This window comes from Oncorhynchus mykiss, chromosome 6 (assembly GCF_013265735.2).
Source record: "Oncorhynchus mykiss isolate Arlee chromosome 6, USDA_OmykA_1.1, whole genome shotgun sequence".
Taxonomy (NCBI): domain Eukaryota; kingdom Metazoa; phylum Chordata; class Actinopteri; order Salmoniformes; family Salmonidae; genus Oncorhynchus; species Oncorhynchus mykiss.
The window spans coordinates 46,233,360-46,253,164 of record NC_048570.1 but is presented as its reverse complement, the minus strand read 5'-3'; the positions used below and the strand labels follow the sequence as shown (position 1 = coordinate 46,253,164).

The following is a 19,805-nucleotide window of genomic DNA, read 5'->3' as shown; positions in this document are numbered from 1 at the left end:
CTGAAGTTTGCCAATGACCATCTGGATGATCCAGAGAAGGAATGGGAGAAGGTCATGTGGTCTGATGAGACAAAATTAGAGCTTTTTGGTATAAACTCCTCTCGCCGTGTTTGGAGGAGGAAGAAGGATGAGTACAACCCCAAGAACACCATCCCCACCGTGAAGCATGGAGGTGGAAACATCATTCTTTGGGGATGCTTTTCTGCAAAGGGGACAGGACGACTGCACCGTATTGAGGGGAGGATGGATGGGGCCATGTATCGCGAGATCTTGGCCAACAACCTCCTTCCCTCAGTAAGAGCATTGAAGATGGGTCGTGGCTGGGTCTTCCAGCATGACAACGACCCGAAACATACAGCCAGGGCAACTAAGGAGTGGCTCCGTAAGAAGCATCTCAAGGACCTGGAGTGACCTAGCCAGTCTCCAGACCTGAACCCAATAGAAAATCTTTGGAGGGAGCTGAAAGTCCGTATTGCCCAGCGACAGCCCCGAAACCTGAAGGATCTGGAGATGGTCTGTATGGAGGAGTGGGCCAAAATCCCTGCTTCAGTGTGTGCAAACCTGGTCAAGAACTACAGGAAACACATGATCTCTGTAATTGCAAACAAAGGTTTCTGTACCAAATATTAAGTTCTGCTTCTCCTGATGTATCAAATACTTATGTCATGCAATAAATGCAAATTAATTACTTAAAAATCATACAATGTGATTTTCTGGATTTTTGTTTTAGATTCCGTCTCTCACAGTTGAAGTATCCCTATGATAAAAATTACAGACCTCTACATGCTTTGTAAGTCGGAAAACCTGCAAAATCGGCAGTGTATCAAATACTTGTTCTCCCCACTGTATGTAAAACACTAAACAAGAATGGTGTTCATGGGAAGGCACCATGGAAGAAGCCCCTGCTGTCCAAAAAAACCCATTGCTGCCTCAGGTCTGGACAGCTTGCTATCATCAACAGAAGAATGAATTCCCAGGTTTATCAAGACATTTTGCAGGAGAATGTACAGCTGTACAGGAATGTACAGGAGAATGTCTGTCCGCCAATTGAGGTTCAACAGAAGTTATGTGATGCAACAGGACAACAACCCAAAAGACAGAAGTATATCAAAAATACGTCTTCTGGAGTGGCCCATTCAGTCCTGACCTCAACCCGATTGAGATGATGTGGCATGACCTCAAGAGAGCAGTTCACACCAGACATCCCAAGAATATTGCTGAACTGAAACAGTTTTGTAAAAAGGAATGGTCCAAAATTCCTCCTGACCGTTGTGCAGGTCTGATCTTCAACTACAGAAAACGTTTGGTTGAGGTTATTGCTGCCAAAGGAGGGTCAACCTGTTATTATATCTAAGGGCTCACATACTTTTTCCAATTTGCACTGTGAATGTTTACACGGTGTTCAATAAAGACATGAAAAATAATAATTGTTTGTGTGTTTTTAGTTTAAGCAGACTGTGTTTGTCTATTGATTTAGAAAAAGATCAGATAAAATGTTATGACCAATTTATGCAGAAATCCAGGTAATTCTAAAGGGTTCACATACTTTTTCTTCCCACTGTATATACGGAGCCTTCGGAAAGTATTCAGACCCCTTGACTTTTTCCACATCTTGTTAGGTTACAGCCTTATTCTAAAATGTATTAAATAGTCCCCCCCATCAATCTACACACAATACCCCATAATGACAGAGCAAAAACAGTTTTTTTTTTTAAAAGCAAAAAAAAAAAAATGAAAATAAACCGGAAATATTACATTTACATAAGTATTCAGACTCTTTACGCAGTACTTGTCGAAGCACCTTTGACAGCGATTACAGCCTCAAGTCTTCTTGGGTATGACGCTAAAAGCTTGGCACACCTGTATTTGGGGAGTTTCTCCCATTCCTCTCTGCAGATCCTCTCAAGCTCTGTCAGGTTGGATGGGGAGCGTTGATGCACAGCTATTTTCATGTCTCTCCTTCGATAGGGTTCAAGTCCGGATTCTGGCTGGGCCACTCAAGGACATTCAGAGACTTGTCCCAAAGCCACTCCTGCGTTGTCTTGGCTGTGTGCTTGGGTCATTGTCAGGATGGAAGGTGAACCTTCGCTCCAGTCTGAGGACCTGAGCGCTCTGGAGCAGGTTTTCATTTGTACTTTGCTCCGTTCATCTTTGCCTCGATCCTGACTAGTCTCAGTCCCTGACACTAAAAAAACATCCCCACAGCATGATACTGCCACCACCACCATGCTTCACCGTAGGTGCCAGGTTTTCTCCAGACGCGACGCTTGGCATTTCAGGCCAAAGAGTTCAATCTTGGTTTTATCAGACGAGAACATCTTGTTTCTCATGGTCTGAGAGTCTTTAGGTGCCTTTTGTCAAACTCCAAGAGGGCTGTCATGTGCCTTTTACTGAGGAGTGGCTTCCATCTGGCTTCCATCTGGCAGGTTATCCCATCTCCACAGAGGAACTCTAGAGCTCTGTCAGAGTGACCATTGGGTTCTTGGTCACCTCCCTGACCAAGGCCCTTCTCCCCTGATTGATCAGCTTGGCCGGGCGGCCAGCTCTAGGAAGAGTCTTGATGGTTCCCATTTGAGAATGATGGAGGCCACTGTGTTCTTGGGATCTTTCCATGCTGCAGAAGTTTTTTGGTACCCTTTCCCAGATCTGTGCCTCGAAACAATCCTGTCTCGGAGCTCTACGGACAATTCCTTCGACCTCATAACTTATTTTTACACACGTGTGTGTGGCTGAAATAACCAAATCCACTCATTTGAAGGGGTGTCCACATACTTTCGTATACATAGTGTAAATAGTTTAATAGCCTACAGTTTTTTTGGCATCTTTGTTTTAATTACTGTCATAGGCTCATGTTCAATATTTATTTTGCTGGTACTACTATTTCACCCCTGGTGTGTGTGTGTTTGTACAGTGTATGTGCGTGTGTGTGGGGGATCAGCTAACAGTGCAGTCCAATAAGGGAAAGCAATTCACTTTTGTCCCCCAACTCTGTATGAAAGGACGGAATAAGTTTAACCCCAGCTGGTACTTCTCCTAAGAGCATAAAACCTGGGAGAAGAACAGAGAGGAGTGTCTGAAGAGGGTAGCAGACCTGGTGATCAAAAACAGCAGAGGGGAACAGGTTTGTGTGTGTGTGTGTGTGTGTGTGTGTGTGTGTGAGAAAGATAGAGCGAGAGACTACAGATTTTCAAGATCTTTCAAATCAGAAGTGAAACAGAAAAAAAGTCTATATTAATTGCCTTCAGTGCAGTTGTATCATAACACAACTTTTACTCTCTTCTTTCACTGTTATCAGTCAGTTCTTCAACACATATTGATTGGTCTGACTGACAAGGATTCTGAGGGAAACCAGGAAATGGTTACATCAACAATGTATATCAAAATATAAATGTAAAAAGAAAATTGACACTGTCATTCTATTGTCGGCAGAAGGTAAGTCTCTTTGCACATGATTAAGGATAAGTTCAAAGTTCAACAGTATATGGTTTGTAGGTTCTGGAGTTCCGGACAGCCTAAAAATGGAGGTGGGGAAGAGGACGACTGTGTCACCGTTCAGCCTGCGCATCAGTTGTACAGCTGGAATGACCTACCATGCATCGAAAAGGCAACATGGATCTGTGAGATTGTTTATCTGTGGATCAGCCAGTTACAGACACAGACACACGCATGCAAGCACACACACACACACACACACACAGGTAGGCAGACACACACACACACACGCAGGTAGGCAGACACACACACACACACACGCAGGTAGGCAGACACACACACACACACACACACACGAGCACACACGCAGACATGCAAAAATGCACGTACACACGCATACATCTTTTTAAATACAGTAGTTTAGAAATATAGCTTTTTAATGCACTTTATAACATACCAACATGTATGTTTTTCTTATTTCTTGTTTAATGAATTCATTACAATGTGAGAAAGAGGAGGAAGGTGAGTCACTGGCTTACTGGGGCTCTCTCATACCGTCCCTGGGAGGGGTGCGTCACCTGAGTGGGTTGAGTCACTGATGTGATCATCCTGTCTGGGTTGGCGCCCCCCCCCCACAATAGTACATTTTGGTAGATAGTAGGTGCTCTTTGGTAAAAGGGGTAAATTGGTCATCAAAAAGAAAGGAGGACCAAGGCACTCTTCATATAATTGATTAAGATGCCTTGATTAGTATGGCATGTTCAATAGAAACCGACGCGTTTCGGCGTCGGTTTTACAAAAAAAAAAGGAATACAAGGTCCTCTTTTAAACAGCTTATCAATTAGCCCTAATTGGAAGAGGGAGTGGTTACACAATTGATTGTACACACCTAGTAAGCAATACTATACACATTGAAATACTGTAGCTATGTTATCATAAAAATACAACTCCAAACTAGAAGTATCAGAACACTAAAAAGTAGTTCTAACCTTAAATATGACTGGGAGAAGTGTCAAAAATAAGAAAGCTAAATATTCCATAGTACACTAGAACACAGCAAAACATGAACAACAACAGTCTAACCATAGCTGAGGGCAATAGAGCAAAATGTCCACTAGATGACAGCAAATGGACCCATCACGACCCTACAGGAAGGGTGAGAAATCCATATCTTCATATAAACCAGGGTATTTAGTGGCCTGTAGTTTGTAAATCCAAAAACTTTCCCTTTGGTTTAACTGTCTAAGACGGTCCCCTTTTCTAATAGACGCCAGAATATGAGCAATACCCATAGCTTGTAGGGAAAGTGAATTTTGATGTGGAGAATCTGTTTAAGGGTCTAATTGACTCCAACCAAACACTTTGTAATCTTTCTAAGACAGAGAGGGCTGCAGTTCAATCATTGTCCAAAAATGAACAGATTGTGGTTAAAAACAGACAGAAGCCTACCGTCAATTAGACAATGATGAATTCTACTAATATCTTACCTTCAACCCTACAGAGGACCTAAAAACTGAACTGAAAGGGATCCTCACAGAAGCTAAGGAGAATGGCTACATTTAAGACAATGAGTTTAATTTTATTTTCAATGGCAGTATGGCTTATTTTTACCTTCTTCCAAAAGTCCACAAGAATCTTGAAAACACCCCAGGCAGACCAGTCATTAGTGGTAATGAAAGCCTGACAGAACCCATCTCTAAATACATTGATTACTTTATTTAGCCTTTTCTGACGTCACTCCCAGCCTATCGTCAAGATACCACAGATGTGTTGAACAAAATGAAGGAATTTAACAATATAGGTAGAGCTTCCTTTTACACCACCATTGAACATGAACAAGGTTTGGCAGCTATGCACCATTTTTTTGAGTACCCGACCTGAGGCTGAGATGCCTCCTACAGAATTCATTGTCTCACTGACTGAATGGACTCTTAATCATAATATCTTTATCTTTCAGGACAGTATTTTTAAACAGGTAAAAGGGTGTGCCATGGGAGCTACAGCCCTTCCTACGCCGGTTTGTACTTGAGTAAATGGGAAAATGACTTCATTTTGGATCCTTCTAATAACCAGTTCTTTGACCAGATTATATGGTGGGGATGCTATATTGATGATCTTTTCCTGTTTTGATCTTGCTCAGAAGATGAACTTATTTCCTTCCACCAATACCCTAACATCAAACTAACTATGGAGTACAACAAGCATAACATTCATTTTTGGGACCTCGACATTAGTAAAAATGACAAAGGTTGTTTGCACACATCTATCTTTAGGAAGCTTACAGATGGGAAAACCATTCTGAGGGCAGACAGCTTTCACCCCAAAAGGCTAAAAGCGAACATTCCATATGGCCAATTCCAAAGAGTCCGCAGAATTTGCGATCAGGAAACAGACTACAGTGTTAAATCTGCTGAATTGGGGAATCGCTTATTGAATCGGGGCTACAGCGTTCAGGTCCTGAAAGATGCCGGTATAAGGGCTGGATTACTTGACAGAGAGAAGGGGAGTGCCTCGTGATACATCTGAGAGAGTGTATTTTGTTACAAGATACAGCACTGAGGCAGAGAGCATTAAAATAATAATTAAAAACAATTGGGGAATCATCCAAAGTGATACGCTACAACGCCAAGTCTTCCCAAAGCCACCAGTCATAAGCTTTAAGAGATGTCCTACCCTATATGACAAATTAATCCACAGTTATCTTCCGGGTGACTCTCAAAAAACTTGGCTTGACCACAAACCCAAGGGCTCCTTTAAATGTAACCATTGCAACCATTGCAGAAATATTGTACAGAAGAAGTATTTTGTTGACACAGCTTCTAAAACGGAGTATCAAATCAAATATTTCATTAACTGCAAAACCACTCATGTCATCTACAGATTGGAATGTCCACAGTGCAAGGTGTTCTACATTGGAAGGACAAAGAGACGCCTTCAAGTACACAAGTACGCCTTACGGGTAGGCAATGAAGACTGCCCCATGGCAAGGCACTACAAGTCCTTACACCATGCCAAGGCACTACAAGTCCTTACACCATGGCGACCCTGCCTCCCTACAAGCTATGGGTATTGATCATGTTCCGGCCTCAATTAGAAAAGGGGACCATCTTAAACAGTTAAACCAAAGGGAAAGTTTTTGGATTTACAAACTACAGGCCACTAAATACCCTGGTTTAAATGAAGATATGGATTTCTCACCCTTCCTGTAGGGTCGAGATGGGTCCATTTGCTGTCATCTATAGTGGACATTTTGCTCTGTTGCCCTCAGCTATGGTTAGACTGTTGTTGTTCATGTTTTGCTGTGTTCTAGTGTACTATGGAATATTTAGCTTTCTTATTTCTGACACTTCTCCCAGTCATATTTAAGGTTAGAACTACTTTTTAGTGTTCTGATACTTCTAGTTTGGAGTTGTATTTTTATGATAACATAGCTACAGTATTTCAATGTGTATAGTATTGCTTACTAGGTGTGTCCAATCAATTGTGTAACCACTCCCTCTTCCAATTGGGGCTAATTGATAAGCTGTTTAAAAGAAGACCTTGTATTCCTTTTTTTTTTGTACTCCCTGACAAAGGCCATGCAGCCGATACGCATCGGTTTAAAAAAAACGTTGTTTCTATTGAACATGCCATACTAATCAAGGCATTTTAATCAATTATATGAAGAGTGCCTTGGTCCTCCTTTCTTATTTTTCCATTACAATGTGAATTGACATTTCAAGTGTTTGCTTCTGCTCTATTGCTGAGTGAATATTAAACAAACAAAAACATCTGTTGTATCTCATCATGTAATCCCACTATAAAATCTAATGAGCCATGTTTTTGAACTCCCTTCACTGTCAGAAGGAATTAACATTTGCTGTTTCCTTTCTTGCAAAAAACGGTGGTCTTGTGTGGCTCAGTGGTGGATCATGGCACTTGCAATGTCAGCATCATGGGTTTAACCACTGCTGGGGCTCGCCCACACTAAAAATGTACACACTCTTTGGATAAAAGTGTCTGCCAAACGGTATCATATTAAATGTGAATTTGTGCAATGGAAATGTTTGTAAATGTAGTCTCACTCTTCAGAGAATGAGGAGATTCTAAAACACACGCACGCAGAGACTGTAGATTTACCGAGGACAGACTGTTCCAGAACTATAAAGTTGATATAATCCTGTTTTTGACTGTCGGTGTGTGTATGTGTGTGTGTGTGTGTGTGTGTGTGTGTGTGTGTGTGTGTGTGTGTGTGTGTGTGTGTGTGCACGTGTGGGTAACCCTGCCTTACCTTTGGCAGCCAGGTCCAATAGTACGGGGTCACTGTAGGATCGCATAATTCTCTGGCGCTGAGACCTCCTGACGGGGGGCACCGGGGTACCCTGGGGGGGTCTGGCCTGGAGTAGGGGGGGTGATCGGGGAGAGGGGTAAGACGGCGGAGACGTGGGCACCGCCATAACCGTCGTCTGGGGACCAACGTCTGAATCACAGGAACACTAAACACAATTAGGAGGAGAGGGGTAGGGGGGCACTAAAACACACACACATAAAAACCCCAGAGTCAGACAGTTAGGAGAGGGGTGGGTAGGGGGGAAGGAGGTGGGTTCAGGGGTAGGGGAAAGTGGGACACCAAGAGAGACGTAGGGAGAACGAGGGGTTACAGATTCATATCTAGTGTAAATAGGGGTCATAAACCAGTCGCTGATACACCTGCATTTCTTTAGGAAACTCCCCAAGCTAATGTTGTTACTCTATCCTTAGGAAACTCCCTAGAGACAGGATTTAATGAGAACCATGCATAAACAGCTATACCTTCTCTATGCGTAGCGCTCACTCCTCTCTTGCCCCTCTTTAACTCTGTCTTTCTGTCAGTTTTTCTCCCTTTCTTTCTTCCTCTCCCTTAAGTGTGTGTGGTGTGACAAATTATACCCGGGTCACACCCAAAGCTCCATCTCTATCGGACAGGCACTCTGACCTTAGAAAGGGAAAGTTACAATTTGAATTGTTTGATCATAATGTCTCTGTCTGTCTGACTTTTTTCGCCACGTCTTAATCTTCTCAGTTTGACAAACGTGTCTCTCTACTCTAAAATAGTTCCAGACTGGGAGTGAAACTACACTTTTCACAGAGATTGAAGAAAGGGAAGAAACTTTCCTATCCTGAGCTGTATGTATGTATGAAGGAGACGGAGTTTGTGAGAGCTAGATAGAGGGTGGGTGGGGGTGGTGAATGTAACATCTGAGACTGAAATAAATGTTCTTATAATACATTGATGGCATAGCTGTCAGTGGGTGAATCTATGACGGAAGGGCAAGGTTAAGTCCCATTCATCTGACTGGGACAACTATAGCAGTACACTGGGATACAGCAACTGTAGCAGTACTTTCACTGGATAACTATAGCAGTACTTTCACTAGGATAACTATATCAGTACTTTCACTAGGATAACTATATCAGTACTTTCACTAGGATAACTATAGCAGTACTTTCACTAGGATAACTATATCAGTACTTTCACTAGGATAACTATAGCAGTACTTTCACTAGGATAACTATATCTGTACTTTCACTGTAAGTTAGCAGTAACTATAGCTGTAATGGGATAGCTACAGACAGACATCCGACTAGCAACAGTACTCTCTCAGCAAGGATTCTCGAGTGCCGCAGCGCTCTAAGGCACTGCATCTCAGTGCTAGAGGCGTCACTACAGACCCTGGTTCAATCCCGGGCTGCATAACAACCGACCGTGATTGGGAGTTCCATAGGGCAGTGCACAATTGGTCCAGCGTCGTCCGGGTTAGGGGAAGTTTGGCTGGAGAAGGCCGCCATTGTAAAATAAGATTTTGTTGTTTACTGTCTTACCTAGTTGAATAAAAAAATAAAAATAAAAGGATTCAAGTTCGCGGATGCTTTGTCAGGACACAAACGTATAGCTTTTTCCAAGGCTCACATGTGTTAATGTGAATTATGATGGTGGAACGAAGATGAAAGATTTATACCGAGGTTTGGACATATCCATTCACAGGATGCCCTGTGTTTTGCATATAGTCTGTAATTTATAGGTAGGGACAGTTTTTTTTCTCAGTTTTTTAACTGGCATTTCCAGCATTATTCATTAGGTTTGCTGTATGGGGTCAATTTCATGCCATATGTATTGAATTGAAAAATAAAATAAATCGTGAACATGAAAAATTAAGTTGAGAATGTAAGCATTATATTTCTGAGGACGGGTGAAATAATGGATGTTGAAATCAAAAACCAAACAATTGAAAGCAAAATGTATAGAATTGTAAACAAAAATAAGACATCAAAAGCAAAACCACAAAACTTGTAAGCAAATAATTTTAAAGCGAGAGCAAAACTCTTATGACAAATGATAAAAAATATATTTGAAAATTAATGAAAAAATCATTTTCGGTTAAACTTTCCCAGCAACCAATCCTATTGAATAGGACCAATGGAAGACTCACTGTCTACACCTCCCTCTAAACCCCTCCCTTCACAGAAGAATAATGCCAAAACTCGAAAGAAACAGACATCGAAAGCAAAGATACGAGTAGCGTAACCAAAAGGTAGTACATGCAGGCAAGAGTGTAGACAAAATGTATTCAATACGATTGGTTGCTGGGAAAGTTATCTTTGCATTATTTTTCAAATATAGTTTTTTCATCATTTGTCACTGAGTTTTGCTCTCTTCTATAAATGTTTATTTTAATTGTTTGGTTTTTGATTTCAACATCCCGTCCTCAAAAATATAATGTTTACATTCTCAACTTTATTTTTCATGTTCATGATTTATTTCATTTTGGTTGAATTCAATACATATGGCGTGAAATTGACCCCATATTTATGCAGGTAAAACAATTCCAAGGAAATGTTCTTTGACAAACTGTCTCACTCGCAGAGCCCGGGTTTAAGTCCCGGTCGCGGCTGTCAACAGTGAAGAGGCGTCTCCGGGATGCTGGCCTTCTAGGCAGAGTCCCTCTGTCCAGTGTTTGTGTTCTTTTTCCCATCTTAATCTTTTCTTATTATTGGCCAGTCTGAGATATGGCTTTTTCTTTGCAACTTTGCCAAGAAGGCCAGCATCCTGGAGTCGCCTCTTCACTGTTGACGTTGAGACTGGTGTTTTGCGGGTACTATTTAATGAAGCTGCCAGTTGAGGACTTGTGAGGCATCTTGTTTCTCAAACTAGACACTCTAATGTCCTCTTGCTCAGTTGTGCACCAGGGCCTCCCACTCCTCTTTCTATTCTGGTTAGGGCCAGTTTGAGCTGTTCTGTTAAGGGAGTAGTACACAGCGTTGTGCGAGATCTTCAGTTTCTTGGCAATTTCTCGCATGGAATAGACTTCATTTCTCAGAACAAGAATAGACTGACGAGTTTCAGAAGAAAGGTCTTTCTGGCCATTTTGAGCCTGTAATTGAACCCACAAACGGTAATCTGTTTTTTTGGACACCGATTGTGGCCGATTACATTGCACTCCAAAAGGAGACTGCGTGGCAGGCTGACTACCTGTTACGCGAGTGCAGCAAGAAGCCAAGTTAAGTTGCTAGCTAGCATTAAACTTATCATATAAAAAAAATCAATCTTAACATAATCACTAGTTAACTACACATGGTTGATGATATTAGTAGTTTATCTAGCTTGTCCTGCGTTGCATATAATCGATGCGGTGCCTGTTAATTTCTCATTGAATCACAGCCTACTTCACCAAAAAGGTGATGTTTTAACAAGCGCATTCGTGAAAAAAGCACTGTCGTTGCACCCATGTGTACCTAACCATAAATATCAATGCCTTTCTTTAAAATCAATACACAAGTATATATTTTTAAACCTGCATATTTAGTTAATATTGCCTGCTAACATGAATTTATTTTAACTAGGGAAATTGTGTCATTTCTCTTGCGTTCTGTGCAAGCAGAGTCAGGGTATATGCAGCAGTTTGGGCTGCCTGGGTCGTTGCAAACTGTGTGAAGACCATTTCTTCCTAACAAAGACTGTAATAATTTGCCAGAATTGTACATAATTATGACATAATATTAAAGGTTGTGCAATGTAACAGCAATATTTAGACTTAGGGTTGCCACCCGTTAGATAAAATATTTAAGGGTTCTGTATTTCACTGAAAGAATAAACGTTTGTTTTCAAATTATCGTTTCCGGATTTGACCATATTAATGACCTATGGTTCGTATTTCTGAGTGTTATTATGTTATAATGAAGTCTATGATTTGATATTTGTTGTGAAAACATTTATTTTATTTTTATCCTCTTGGTCTTTCATTCAAAATATTCACAAAAATCAAACCTTTAATTGAAGTCAAATGTATGTGAAAAAATATTTGTTTCCGAAACGTGCCTCTCAATTATTGGCAATCTAACTGAAGTATATTCCCATTCATATTTAACGTTTTTTTTAGTTCATCTGAGTGATTACTTCCTGTTTCACTGGGGTATAAATATGAGGTGACACACAGGCCAAGTTCCCATAGTCATCCATCACTCTGGGAAAGACCTGAGAATACAGTAATGATGTGCAACAAAAGGTTGTTAAGTTGCACAAATCAGGAAATGGCTATAAGAAAATAGCTCAAAGGTTGAAAATGCCCCTTTCTACTAACAGGGCAATAATTAAGAAGTTTAACCACAAGTTGTTTGGGAGGGTTACCATAAAAAAAAACACTGGAGCTCCCCTGCGTGCTCAGTCCTCTCCTGTACTCCCTGTTCACCCACGACTGCATGGCCAGGCATGACTCCAACACCATCATTAAGTTTGCAGACGACACAACAGTGGTAGGCCTGATCACCGACAACGACGAGACAACCTATAGGGAGGAGGTCAGAGACCTGGCCGGGTGGTGCCAGAATAACAACCTATCCCTCAACGTAACCAAGACTAAGCAAATTATTTTGGACTACAGGAAAAGGAGGACTGAGCATGCCCTCATTCTCATCGACGGGGCTGTAGTGGAGCCGGTTGAGAGCTTCAAGTTCCTTGGTGTCCACATCAACAACAAACTAGAATAGTCCAAACACACCAAGACAGTCGTGAAGAGGGCACGAGAAAGCATATTCCCACTCAAAAAACTAAAAAGATTTGGCATGGGTCCTGAGATCCTCAAAAGGTTCTACAGCTGCAACATCGAGAGCACTGGTTGCATCACTGCCTGGTACGGCAATTGCTCGGCCTCTGACAGCAAGGCACAATGGCCCAGTATTTCACTGGGGCTAAGCTGCCTGCCATCCAGGACCTCTACACCAGGCATACATAGACACACTGGCCTTACTCGTTAGTAACGTTTTTTTTATTTTTAAGTAAGTGGCCTAGACAGCTGCTTGATTCTTCCTTGATTATGTTGGAGAGGCTTCCATTAAAGAAGACCCTCTGTGTTCTGTTAAGGCAGGTAATTCTTGTTTCACAATATAGCAGGAGGTGGGTGTAAAGCCATAACACATACGTTTCTCCAGATCGTTAATGTCAAAAGCCGCACGGAAGTCTAACAAAACAGCCCGCACAATCTTATTATCAATTTCTCTCAGCCAATCATCAGTCATTTGTGTAAGTGCTGTGCTTGTTGAATGTCCTTCCCTACAAGCGTGCTGAAAGTCTGTTGTCGATTTGCATTGAATCTGGTCAAACACAATTTTTTCTAGAAGTGTACTATTGGTTGGTAACAGGCTGATTGGTCGGCTATTTGAGCCAGTAAAGGGGGCTTTACTATTCTTAGGTAGCGGAATTACTTTTGCTTCCCTCCAGGCCTGAGGGCACACACTTAGGGCTTAAATTCGGCTTAAATTGATATGGCAAATAGGAGTGGCAATATCATCCGCTATTATACTCAGTAATTTTCCATCCAACTTGTCAGACCTCGGTGGCTTGTCATTGTTGGTGGACAACAATACTTTTTTCACCTCTTCCACACTTACTTTACGGGATTCTAAATTACAATGCTGGTTTTTCATAATATTTTTTATCCACTGTTAATGTGTCGGGATCCTTCTCTTGCATGGCACTCGCTGCAGACTGTGGGACATCCACGGCCATCCACAGCCATCTCACTTCTTACTCCTTCAGCTATTTTCACTGCCTCTACATAGGAGACCTGCTGGTTAATATTTAAATATATGTTCATATAAGGCTTAAACATATATTTATATATCTGTAATTTACATATAATTAAATACATGTTAAAATATCTGTCAATATAATTTTTCCTTATGGGCCACATTGTCCTATGAATTTTAATATCTAATAAAATATCTTACATTGTGGTTGTGTTTTGGTATGTTCAGACCTCTGACGCCATACCGCTTAATGCACTATGCTACACTACTCTGCCCAACCCAGTACTTGTCCCACCTCTCTCTCAAGCTTTATTACAGTATGTCGGTCCATCAATCCATCCATCCTTGTGTCCTACCTCTAATTGAAGTACCCGCCTCTGAGCTGTTATTCAACTCTTCTGTCAACTCTGTCAGATCCGTCACGGGAATCTGAATCTCTGTCTCCTGAAGATAACATAGTCATTCAATATTATACTGTAACTGGAGATTGGGAGACATTAATAAACCACACAGTTATGAAACAAACAATAAAAGTAATTATCCAGGGTTGGGGTCCATTCTGAATTGAGTTGTGAATTGCCATTTAATTTAAATTCAATTCTTGAATATGAATTGGCCACACCCCACAGGAAGCAGAATTAATAGAATTTGAATTAAAGGAAGTAGAATTTAATTCATTTAATTAATTTAGACTCAAATGCACTATTTATTCTACAAATCACTGTCGTGCCCTGATCTGTTTCACCTGTCCTTGTGATTGTCTCCACCCCCTCCAGGTGTCACTTATTTTCCCCAGTGTATTTATTCCTGTGTTTCCGGTCTCTCTGTGCCAGTTCGTCTTGTATGTTTCCAAGTCAACCAGCGGTTTTCCCCTTCTCCTGCTTTTTTGCATTCTCCTTTTTCTAGTCCTCCGGTTTTGACCCTTGCCTGTTTCTGGACTTTGTACCCGCCTGCCTGACCATTCTGCCTCCTGTGTCTGCATTTGGGTCTCACCTTGTGCCTTGATACATCACCATATAAATGTTTATTTTGACTTCACGTAGAGTTACCAATACCGTGTAGCATAAGGTTGTAACATTTTTGGGAATGCATTCTGGGAAACATTTCTAATGCATTCTGGGAAATGTATTCTGAGTATTAACTATGAATTATAATAGACAACCTACAACATGTTAGAATAATAAACATATATATATATATTTTTAGGAGAATGAGTTTTAGAAATATAAAACACATTCTCTTAAATCAATTTTCTAGAATTATAGTGGCCTGGAAATATTCTAACATTGTTGTGGGTTGTCTATAACAGTTCATAGTTCCCTTAATGATTTTAAATATCAAAATACATTTCCCAGAATTGATTATATCAAACACTGCAGTATGGAAGGGAACAATCTAATATCATGACAAAGAAAAAATACTGTTATTCTGTGATCAATTAGTGTCTCCAGAAAATATTCAATATGGATTTTTTCCACATTTTATTGTTACAGTCTGAATGTAATATCCCATGATGTCAAAGTAGAAATGTTTTTCTTTTACATTTTTACAAAACAAACAAATCAAAAGCTGAAATGTCTTTAGTAGGGTTGTTGCGGTGACCGTATTACCACCAAACCAGCGGTCACAAGCCATGAAGGCAGTCAAATTCCACATGACCGTTTAGTCACCATAATTAGGATTCTCCAAGCTCTGATGCTGCTGGTAATTAGTAGCCTAACAAACTTGCTAACTTGCCTTGTACTCAGCATTCTATTGTCCCTCTAATCAAACTGACATCTATACAAGTCTTTTTGAAAATCTAATCAAACACTTCATGAGAGCCCATGAGCTCATGTTGCGCAACATTTCTATAGGCTATGCAATCGCAGGAAAAAACAGACTGATGGCCACTAATGAAAAGAGGAGGATCCCATCATCGTTCTATAGGCTAGGCCTACTATATTTATTTCTCACCTTTCCTAATATTAAGCATATTGCTTATATTTAGCACAGGAGTATAGCCTAATTGGCTGGCATGAGAATAAACCACGGGGGAAAGCATCTTCCATTCGCTATTTACAGTTGAAGTCAGAAGTTTTCATACCCCTTAGCCAAATACATTTCAACTCAGATTTTCACAATTCCTGACATTTAATCCTAGTAAAAATTCCCTGTCTTAGGTCAATTAGGATCACCACTTTATTTTAAGAATGTGAAACGTCAGAATAATAGTAGAGAGAATTATTTATTTCAGCTTTTATTTCTTTCATCACATTCCCAGCGGGTCAGAAGTTTATATACACTCACTAAGTATTTGGTAGCATTGCCTTTAAATTAGTTAACTTGCGTCAAACGTTTCGGGTAGCCTTCCACAAGCTTCCCACAATAAGTTGGGTGACTTTTGGCCCATTCCTCCTGATAGAGATGGTGTAGCTGAGTCAGGTTTGTAGGCTTCATTGCTCGCACATGCTTTTTCAGTTCTACCCACACATTTTCTGTAGGGTTGAGGTTAGGGCTTTGTGATGGCCACTAACCACAGGGTAGCCTAGTGGTTAGAGCGTTGGACTAGTAACCGGAAGGTTGCAAGTTCAAATCCCCGAGCTGACAAGGTACAAATCTGTTGTTCTGCCCCTGAACAGGCAGTTAACCCACTGTTCCTTTGCCGTCATTGAAAATAAGAATTTGTTCTTAACTGACTTGCCTAGTTAAATAGAGGTGAAAAATAAATACATTTGCGACCAAGCTTTAACTTCCTGAATAATGTCTTCAGATGTTCCTTCAATATATCCACATAATTTCCCTTCCTCATGAAGCCATCTATTTTGTGAAGTGCACCAGTCCCACCTGCAGCAAAGCACCTCCACAACATGTTTACTGCCAACCCCGTGCTTCACGGTTGGGATGGTGTTCTTTAGCTTGCAAGCCTCCCCCTTTTTCCTCCAAACATATCGATGGTCATTATGGCCAAACAGTTCTATTTTTGTTTCATCAGACCAGAGGACATTTCTCCCAAAAGTACGATCTTTGTCCCCATGTGCAGTTGCAAACCGTAAGTCTGTCTTTTTTTTATGACGGTTTTGGAGCAGTGGCTTCTTCCTTGCTGAGCGGCCGTTCAGGTTATGTCGATATAGGACTTGTTTTACTGTGGATAGAGATACTTTGTACCTGTTTCCTCCAGCATCTTCACAAGGTCCTTTGCTGTTGTTCTGGGATTGATTTGCACCTTTTGCACCAAAGTACGTTCATCTCAAGGAGACAGAATGCGTCTCCTTCCTGAGCGGTATGATGGCTGCGTGGTCCCATGGGGTTTATACTTTCACACTATTGTTTGTACAGATGAACGTGGTACCTTCAGTTTGTATGGCTTCAATATTATTCTACAATGTAGAAAATAGTAAAAATAAAGAAAAACCCTTAAATCAGTAGGTGTGTCCAAACTTTTGACTGATAATGTATGTAAATTAAATCTGTATTTTAGTTCCAATAAATTTGCTAAAACTTTTCATTTTGTTATAAAAAATATATTTAACTAATTTTGAATTCAGGCTGTAACAAAATGTGGAATAATTCCAAACTAATATTTTAAATAGTATGCATTAATATGTTGCATATCCTTTTGATAAAATAATTGTCAAATGAACCAAACTTTCATGCTCCATGGTTTGAATTGGTTTGAATTCCATTCCAATTCCTTCAATTAAAATTCTGCTTCTTATGGGGGTGTGGCCAATTCAATTTAAATGCATTGTTTGAATTGAACTCAGAAATTCCAAATGGACTCCAACCCTGCAACTATCAATACAAACTGTTTACAACTCTAAGGTATCACATTGCTGCATTACTTGATTTGAAGTTACTGAGTTTTTGTTGGAATACAACTTGGAGCATGCTGACTGGATGGGGGCCAGCCATTCCCATTGTTTTGCACTAAACGATGCTAATGTTAAGCTGTAACTGAATGACTATCTAAATCCATAGTCTACTTTCAAGGTATCCATAAAATGATATAAATGTAATCTGCTGTAAGTACCTGTGTTGCGGTGGCCAGGGCGGAGCCTCCAGTAACAGCTTCGTAGGGAGGGGGTGGGTCTAAAGGACTGAACACCTCTACTCTTTTAATCCTGGCACCATAGATATGAGGTAGTGGTGTCACACTGTCCCCAAACATCCTGCGAGCCAGCCGTGGTGTGTAGGAGTAGAAGGTTGAAAAGTAGGAGGGGGGAGGGGCAGGGGGGACAAACTCATCCGGGTCAGGGATATTAGTTGGCTCCTCCACCTCCTCTGCAATTGGCCTGGGATCATCCTAATAGAGGGGGGAGATAAGCCCCCTTATTGAGATGCACCTGTAGTGTTGACAAATTAAAGAAGCATTGGTCAATATGGAGCAGAGTATGTGAGCAGAGCGGAGCTGGAGCGGACCGAGGAGCAGTATGCCCAATTTGACAGGAGCACAGAGCGAGATTCACAAAAGTTTGAGCATCGGACTTCGCTCCAGTAGCGCTCACTTCACGAGTTCAGGGCATGCCTGGCCCAGCATGTATTTGTAGTCCACTTCTGTGCTGCTATAGCCCCTTGCTTTAGCTACTGTCATGGAGTTCGATAAATATTTTCACAAGAATTTGATAAAACACACAGGTGCAAAATCAAGGTGATTTACAAAGACGAGGACCAATAGCAAGAGAGGGAGTGCAGTGATGTAGTGTCCACAACTAAAGAATCATTGTGGAATCTGAAAAGACACATATGCCGAAAGCATGATGGTGTACTCACTACCTGAACATGCTAAAAGAAAGGAACAAGGTGGGTAGATAACTAAGTGTGACATTGTAGCAAAGTACTTATAAACAAAACATCTGCTCTATTAAACATTTTGTTCATTTTTGTTCTATACAATAGGCCATCACTGATTTTGGCCCAATAGGCCTGGCATATTCCCATTTTAAAGGAGCTTTCAGTTTTGATTGGGTTATTTAGTCTAAAAACCTTTAGGCCTACCTATAGAAAAATGAAAATAAAAGAACTCTGCATCTCTGCCTAGCCTAGCAAGTGTGTCCTCTCCGCTGCTGGCCTGTTCTCCAGGCACCATCGCATGAGCCTGAAGCCACAGACTTTGGCCAAACTCGTGTTTCTAAAAATGAATACAAAGCCACTGTAGACTAAGCCTAAGGCATTTTTCATTTAATTTGGATTTCATTCTAAGTAAGTCAGAGCCTATATGCTCAATTTATAAACTATAATGATTTTATACAACTAAATGTTGATTAATGCTGAGCGCTTTATGTCCCTACCAGGCTAGTGTCGCACTCGCAAATGATTCACAATGTATTTCTTTGTAGGCTATAGCCTTGAAATAATTGAAATAATATAGCCTGAAAAATACATTTTCGTTCCTTCTTAGGCTCCCTGTCTGGCTCCTGACCTATTTAGAGTGTTTATATGCTGTTAAATATGACACGTAAGCCTATTTGAAATTATAAGTGCTTCTTACATTCACCTTTTCATGTTTATTAAAATACTTTCATTCAAATCATTTGGTTTGGTTTCAATAATTCCAAACCAAACGGTAGGTCCAGGTAGTCACACAAATAGATGGAAAAGGGATACCCGCCAAATGGGTGTCGGTTAAATTGTGATTTTAATGAATGGAGTGAATTCAGAGCTGCAGTTTTTTATCCTGTGAGTGCTGTGGAGCACTGGAGTGGTGCACAAGCACAGCATGAGCGGGATTTCCAACCACTCAACTCTGCTCACACACTCTGATATGGAGATTATTCTGTTATGTGATCGGATGTGGTGCAGATTCTAACCTACATGACTGCAGCTGGGGGTTCTCAGGCCCTGTGAATGGTTGTGATAGAGTACATGGGGTAGTCTTACCATACATGGTCTTCTGGTGGTGAAGACCTGTAGGTATCGGAGGGCAGCAGCCACCAGACACACTGCAGTGGTCAGAGCATTCAGAGCACATAGCGCAAACAGAACCTTCTGGAAACACGGACAGACGAGAAACAGTTTGGGTTAAACCACCCCACAAACACCAATAACCATCTTAACTTGCTTTATGGTTAAAGACTACCATAAGGAACCATAGAGTTGTATAGAGGGCTCTAGTGCCCAAAACCCCGTTTTAACAGTGCCTTTGAGCACTTTCGCCATTTTTAACCTTTTCACACATGAGTTCAAAATATCTCTATGCACGTGATGTCAGAATGCACTCACTGTTCCAAAATGTGATTGTTACGTAACAGGACAGTTAACACGTGCTGCCTGCTAATTATCTATGTTTCAACTTTTCAATTTCAAATTATTTTCGAACAAGTTTTAGTTTCTAACAACACCTTAATTGAGGT

The 19,805-nt window shown here is 40.9% G+C and overlaps 1 protein-coding gene across 1 annotated transcript in view; it reads right to left on the bottom strand.

The window, feature by feature from the left end:
- Positions 1-19,805, bottom strand: part of LOC110526905 (protein FAM189A2) — a 63,580-nt gene that overhangs the window by 9,934 nt on the left and 33,841 nt on the right. Inside the window, exons 5-8 of the mRNA XM_036980249.1 lie at positions 19,333-19,440; positions 17,486-17,758; positions 13,830-13,917; positions 7,703-7,891 (exon numbers count right to left, since the gene is read on the bottom strand). Of these exons, the coding sequence (XP_036836144.1) occupies positions 7,703-7,891; positions 13,830-13,917; positions 17,486-17,758; positions 19,333-19,440 (658 nt within the window). The remainder of the gene's footprint in view (positions 1-7,702; positions 7,892-13,829; positions 13,918-17,485; positions 17,759-19,332; positions 19,441-19,805) is intronic.